We start from the raw sequence: 7000 nt of genomic DNA, 5'->3' as shown, positions 1-7000 counted from the left end.
ATTGTAGTAAGTTACTACATTTTGTAACAAAGAAAAGTACAACAACAAGTATTATTAAATGAGTTTTCTTTTCTTTTAAGAGTACTTTTTTTTATTAATTTGTCAATTGTTTTTAATCCTTTAAATTTCAATTATTATTTGCCAATTGTTTTTTTTATTGATTTGTCAATAATAAGTATTCAATTAATTATTAAATTTTAGAAAAATAATAATACATATTGAATTAATTACTAAATATGGTTCGTTTGAGTGGTCAAAGGTCTCAAATCGCTTAAGCTAAATCTCGAGTTCGAGTTTTAATGTACGCAAAAAAAAATTAATCCGACAGTTTATAAAAAAAATATTGAATTAATTATTTTATTGGACATATAGTTTTATGAAATTATTAATAAGTAATTGAATTAATTATTTTATTGATTAAAAAATTATTAATAGTATATTAATTGAGTGAATGTTGTACAGTGTTCATGACAAGTAGACCCTACTAAATTTTAAAGTAACACAGAGCTATATGTTTTTTTTTGTGGGTGTTTCTTATACTTACGATGGCACCCAATTGTAACAAACCTAAACCTTTGTTACAACCACTGAACATGCTCTAAGTTAAACCCTAGTGAGTTGTACTAAAATTCAGACGATCATCTTCATCTGCACCGGTTCCGGCTGGATTCTTCCTAATCTAGGTATGCTTCGCGTAACCCGCTCCATCACTGCACATTTGGATTATCTCAAAAAACCCTTCTGTGATTCTTTCACAAACCCTTATATTAGCGTTCAAATCAAAGGCATTTCGAGCCTTAAAGTTGTGTGGCGCAAAGACCCAAATTTGGACTTCGCTATAGAAAAAGATAAACGATACAAAGTCTGTGCTCGGGTCGTCAAAGAGGTATTAAATGAACCGGGTCAAGTTATCCCTCTTCGGTACCTCGAGAAACGGCGCGAGAGGTTGCGCCTCAATATCAGAGTCCAGACTTTTATTAATCAAAATCCGGGCATCTTTGATACTTACCATGATAGAATCAGATCCAAATCTGAACCTGTGTTGTTTTTGCGCGCCAGTGATCGACTGAGGAATTTTCTTGAAGAAGAGAAAAGGATTCAATTAAAAAATGAAGGGTTGATGGTGTCCAAATTGTGTAAATTGCTGATGATGGCAAAGGGTAAGGTACTTAGTGATGATAAATTGGTTCACGTGAAGAGAGAATTCGGTTTTCCTAATGATTTTATGGTCAATTTGGTCCCCAAGTATCCAAATTATTTTAGGCTCGTAGGATATCCTGGCGAGGGAAAGTCGTTTCTGGAGTTGGTGGATTGGAATCCTGAGTTCGCTAAATCGGTTATTGAGCAAAGAGCTGAAGAAGAGTCCCAGTTAACAGGGATTCGGGTTAGGCCTAATTTCGATTATAAGCTTCCTTCAGGGTTTTTTCTGAGGAAGGAAATGCGTGAATGGGTTAGGGATTGGTTGGAACTTGATTATATTTCACCGTATGTGGATGTATCGCAATTGGATCAAGCTTCACCAGAAATGGAGAAGAGAACTGTTGGGGTCTTCCATGAGTTGCTATCGCTCTCACTCTTTAAGAGGATTCCAGTTCCAATAATTGGGAAGTTCTGTGAAGAATATAGGTTTTCAAATGCATTTTCAAGTGTATTTACTAGGCATTCGGGGATATTTTACATGTCATTGAAAGGGGGTATTAAGACTGCAATGCTAAGAGAAGCTTATAAGGATAGTGAGCTGATTGATAAGGATCCTTTGCATGAAATCAAGGATAAGTTCGTTGAGATGTTGGAAGAAGGTTGGCGAGAGAGAGCAGAGCAACAGAAGTTGAAGATAAATGTGGTAAAGGAGGACCTGAAAAAGATGGCTGTAAGGGATCTGGACGTTTATGCACAAGAGAGCAGTGACCATTCTGACGATGATGGTCGAAAAGTAAAGGATTGAAAGGAGTGGAATGTTGCAGTTAAGAATTGGCACTAGGAAGTCCGAGAGAAAAGTTTGATAAGTGAGATTTCCTAATTTAAATGGTAATTAGAAGTGGAAACATGATCCTGAATAGAGCAGCAAGGAGTCGGATACAGTAGAGTTCAGGGACAGATGTGAATTTGCAGTATGATACTGGAGAGTCTCACTTGATGAGAAACATTATTTTAACCTCACTCTGGTTAGTGATTTTTGGAACTCCATATACTGAATGACTGCTGAAGAATTGTTGTCTTGGTTCTTGGTAGATATGGTCTCTGACCTCTTCGGCAATAGGACATAGTTACTGGAGTTTCTTTTATGCAAAGAGTTGGTATAAGGGTCCAATTCAACATTTCTTTTCCAATCATCAACATTGTCTTTTTATTTTATTTTATTTTATTTTTTTATGCAAATATCTACATTTTGATATGCTGCTGAGTTTTGAGCCTTTTGCTTTCATACATTAATTATTGCAATTAGCAGTTAGTTATCTGCTTCGAATTTTATTCATGTATTTTGATGAATATTAAGTGGCAAAAACTTCTGACTTGTTACTGAAAAGTATTTTGAAGGACCAGTAGGTTTGCAGATTTTTTTCCTTGATTATCGTTCTGAAACTTTTGGGTACTTGTGCATAATTAGGGATGCAACCAATATGTGTTATGCCCCAGCCTGGTTCAAGTTTCTGGAATTCGAAGTGTGATTATTCACGCAAGAAGCAGTGCTTTGAAGATTGAAGAGTTGACTAATGAACATAAACCACTGTTTTATAATTGCTAAACCCTGACACATGCTTGCGGCCTGAAATTCTTGAGATTGTGTTAACCTTCTTCTAGTAGCACTGTCTTATATTGGTTAAGTTGGTCTGGCTCGTCTGTTTTCACTTGCTTACGCTTTGAGATGAAACTTGCATTGTTTATCTAAATAGTTGCATGATTCTTTCAAAATTAAGATGGAAAATGTTGTCCCATTCATCTTGTCACTCTAATTATTAATAATGTAAAAAAGTATAGCCTGTGATAGTGTGTGTTGATCATATCCTTTAAACTGTTTCCTTTTGGCCCCTAGGAATAATATTCTTTCATTATTTCAGTTCTAATCAAATGGTTTAAACATTATTCTTATTCTGAATAAGATTCTGGAAAACCGCTAACATATTCTCTGCTTTTGGTGGGAAAGCATGCACCACCATGTTCGAGATTTGTTTCAAATTTGGGTTTGAGTTCTTTACTCAAGGGACATTTCGAAACAGTGGATGCATAGAATCTATGAGCTATGGATCATAAAGAAGGTGCAATTTCTTCTTCATTTATTGTGATTTCAATTTATTAAGTACACAGCTTTCTACTATTTTAGCTGAAAAATGACTTGCAAATTAGAAGAATATGTTTCTGTTTTATTGCTCTTCGGAGTCTCGATAACAAACAATAGATTCAGTTAAGAACTTATACCATCTCGAGTTACATGGAGTTCTTACAGTCCTGATGTTGCCATTTCAATCTAATCTGTATAAAGTTCTGATGTTTTGTTGCAGGACGTTAAATTGTTGTCTATTAGGATTGGTATCACACCTAACTTGTAGTCACACAAAGTGAATGAGCCACCCTAAAATTCAGAGTTGCACTCTTCCATAATGTCAACTAACATAGCGGCCTCATTCTCTTGGTTATCTTTCCTCAGCTTTCTTTTTGCCTTCCGAGAAAACCTAACAAGGAGAAAACAAGAAATTCATGAGAAGTCACATATAAAAGGAAGGACTAGTTAAGAGTCATTTTATCAATATTTCCACGCTTATGTGGAAAATGGAGATAGTCAAGACTCTTGTCTTGGTGTTTTGTGCAGGCTTGTTAGCGTTTCTCCCTGAGATAGAGGCACAGATACAACCACCCCCACTTTGTGTTTCCCAATACGCTCTAGTAAACTATGCATGTGCTTTCACACGTACTCGGCCGTCCTTTGAAGATGCCTACCATGATCACGTTTACCTTCTTGCTCAGGGTAATGGTCATGAAGAAGGAAATGGGCGTGGGCAGAATTATACCCATGTCCGCATTCAAGCACATAGGTCTGAAGATGAACACGGGCACAGGAATAGAAGCAGCCGCAGGCATGAACATGAAGGTGGGCGGAATCATGGGCATGAAAATGAAGGTGGGCGGAATCACGGGCATGGGCATGAAGGCGGACGCAATCACAGGCCTCGACATGAAGGGGAGCATGATCCCAGGCATGAACATGAAGGCGGACGCAATCACAGGCCTCGACATGAAGGTGGGCACAATCACAGGCATGAACATGAAGGCGGACGTAATCAGAGGCCTCGACATGAAGGTGGGCACAATCACATGCATGAACATGAAGGTGGACACAATCACAGGCATGGATATCAACATGGGTCCAGGCATGAACATGGAAGGGGACACAATCACAGGCATGAGCATGAAAATGAACATGAACATGAACATGGATCCAGGCATAGACATAGGCATAGAAGGCATGGGCATCACAGAGCTTCAGAAGACGAGTGTTGCAAGTGGTTAAACGAGTTAGATGACGTCTGTGTCTGTAACCTGCTGCTTCGGTTGCCACCCTTTCTCTCAAGGCTTGAACACAAGTATTCTATCCGTGTTGGTGATACGTGCAAAGTATCTTACTCATGTCAGGGACGGAGACTGTAATATCATATTATATGTGGGTCTAGTTTTTCTAAAGAATAGTTACCGGGTTTCTAATAATTGTAAATTTAGAGCAAATGTTACACCCAATAAGCTGTCGAAGATGTACTTTCACATTCTTCTTACTCTCCAGACAGCTATGGTTAAGCTTGTATTAATTGGAATTGACATCAGGTTCTTTAAGAGAATATGTTTTTCATTACTCTTTTTAAGCAAGGACAAGGCCAAGGATAGAACACATTATAATTTTGTTATGATAAAATAAAACTCAAAACTGTATTCTCATGGATGCTGATATCTTTTATCAAAGTGGAAGATGCTACAAAATTAATTTCATTTCTCATGGCTAGCAAGTAAAAACACTTAACCTTTTCCAAGTCTTATGATGGAACTCCAGAAACAAGGTTATCAATCTTAATCTTGTTACAGGATATCAGAAAGAAAGAAACTCTTGAAATAGGCTTAAAAGTAGGGTATCACGCCAAGATGGGGGGATCTTAGATCTATCTGAGACCAGTTATATTTTTCAGCATCCTTGATTTGATTAATTGGGCTTTCAGTTGCAGGTATAGCCTTATTTGAAGGGTCTAGTCCGTCTGTGCATATAGATCATTCTTGAAATATAATTTTCTAATCTACAGTTAAGAACAATTAAATTGCATCATAAAATAGAAGCAAGAGTGGTGTGATATCCCACACCTAATTAAGTGATCACAGATAATGAATGTAGAGAGTATATAATTCCATAATGTCAACTAAAATAACCAGACTCACTCTTTTGATCACCCATATTTTGTTTGTTAATTTATGTCCTAAAGCATGAAAAACCTAACTTTGAACAACAATATTATGACTCCAAAAGTAACAACTATATAATCAAACATAGCCTCAGATGCCCAAAACAATATCTCAAATTAATGGAAGGAATGAAGGTATTTGTAGTAACATTTTTGACATCAATTTTGATGGTAATGGCACAAGTTAATGACGTCTTACAACCGTCTCAACGGCCATTATGCGTGTCTCAACTTGCACTTGCAAACTACGCCTGTGGAAGGCTGCCTGTTACGCCTCGTATTGAGGAGTCGTCTCCAAGCATTGTGACTTCTGATGAGCACAGGCATGGGCATGGGCATGGGCATGGGCAGGGGGAGGGGCATAGGCACAGGCACAGACAAGGAACTCATGATTCGCCTGCTGACAACTGCTGCCGATGGCTGAATGATCTGGATGATGAATGTGTGTGTGACTTGCTGATTCGGTTGCCGGCTTTTCTTGCAGGGCCTGTGCATGAGTACACTGTGGTTATTGGTAATGCTTGCAAAGTTAGTTATTCATGTAACGCACGAGGGAGGCCTTGATTCCTTCTGCTTTACTTTTGTTTAGAAAATTCTAGTGTTATTTCATATTGTTCTGATTTCACTAGCCTAATGCCACTTTTTCTTTTTATGTTCATTTTAGATTTTTGTATCATCTTTACTCAACTCTCTGTTTAAAATAAATAGAAAAAAGAAAGCTTCTCTTTAACTTTAACTTGTGCTAAATCACCAGCAATTGCAGAAATCTATATATGATTTGAGTGTTATTTTTCAGGGTTCATATGGATTCAGAACATTAAAAATGAGTCATTATCACTGAGTGATACATTTGCATTTGCATTCCAGCTAAGTAGACATAAACGACAAGAAAAGACCAGGTAGAAGAACAAATATGTCAAAATCTGTCTTGTTCAGAAAAAAGTTCATTACCAAATAAAGAATTTTGTGATTGAATCAAAAACTTTTGTTTTGTCTTATTCGTTATACATATACATATAAAAAAAACCAAAGCTTTTAAAAGTTGTAATTGAATGGAAATCATAGAAACTCCTCCTTCCTTCATCCTTTAAATAGATCAATGAGTTCTGATTAGTTTTGGACATGTATAAAATAAGTCCAACTTAAAATTTATAACTTTTTATATTTATTTTTATTGGATTAATGTGTTATGAAAAATTTTATTTGTAATATATCCATAATATTAGCAGCGAATAGTAATTTCAGATATTATTATAAAACACATTTTTTTTTATATCAGTTGTTTTTAAAAAACATTTCATATATTTTGTAATTTAATAATGGTTTTTTTTTGTCTAACTAGTACAAAATACAATATATTTTTTTAATATTTTTTTCACGTCTACTCATATGTTTGTGATATGTAACAAGATTCAGGATCGAAAAGACAATTTGATGAATTATGTCTCAAATTGACCCAACTTGTAACGTCATCGCCCCTTTTCCTCTCAGTCTCGTTCTCTCCTTAGTTCGTGAGATCATCGTCTCTCCACCTAGTATCTCTCGATGTAGTTGATTCATGA

At 36.3% G+C, this 7000-nt stretch overlaps 2 protein-coding genes across 5 annotated transcripts; both read left to right on the top strand.

Moving 5' to 3' along the window:
* The first annotated feature begins 530 nt into the window (after positions 1-530).
* On the top strand, positions 531-4095 carry LOC136218304 (protein WHAT'S THIS FACTOR 1 homolog, chloroplastic). 4 transcript variants are annotated; one of them, XR_010683722.1, is made up of 3 exons: positions 531-2165; positions 3146-3257; positions 3964-4095. XR_010683722.1 is itself a non-coding variant. In XM_066005102.1 (1 exon), the coding sequence occupies exon 1, from the start codon at positions 686-688 to the stop codon at positions 1943-1945; it is 1260 nt and encodes a 419-aa protein (XP_065861174.1). In that variant the 5' UTR covers positions 531-685; the 3' UTR covers positions 1946-2373. The 4 variants fall into 4 exon arrangements, 1 of the variants encoding a protein (XP_065861174.1); XR_010683721.1 differs by lacking the exon at positions 3964-4095 and adding an exon at positions 3809-3946; XR_010683720.1 differs by lacking the exon at positions 3964-4095 and adding an exon at positions 3501-3636.
* A 1464-nt stretch (positions 4096-5559) lies between these two features.
* LOC136220825 (uncharacterized) lies at positions 5560-6190 on the top strand. Its single transcript, XM_066008633.1, has one exon. The coding sequence runs from the start codon at positions 5568-5570 to the stop codon at positions 6000-6002; it is 435 nt and encodes a 144-aa protein (XP_065864705.1). The 5' UTR covers positions 5560-5567; the 3' UTR covers positions 6003-6190.
* The last annotated feature ends 810 nt before the right edge of the window (positions 6191-7000 follow it).

The sequence above is a fragment of the Euphorbia lathyris genome, chromosome 2, assembly GCF_963576675.1.
Source record: "Euphorbia lathyris chromosome 2, ddEupLath1.1, whole genome shotgun sequence".
Taxonomy (NCBI): Eukaryota; Viridiplantae; Streptophyta; class Magnoliopsida; order Malpighiales; family Euphorbiaceae; genus Euphorbia; species Euphorbia lathyris.
The sequence above is the reverse complement of the archived record's forward strand: the minus strand, read 5'-3'. Positions and strand labels throughout refer to the sequence as shown.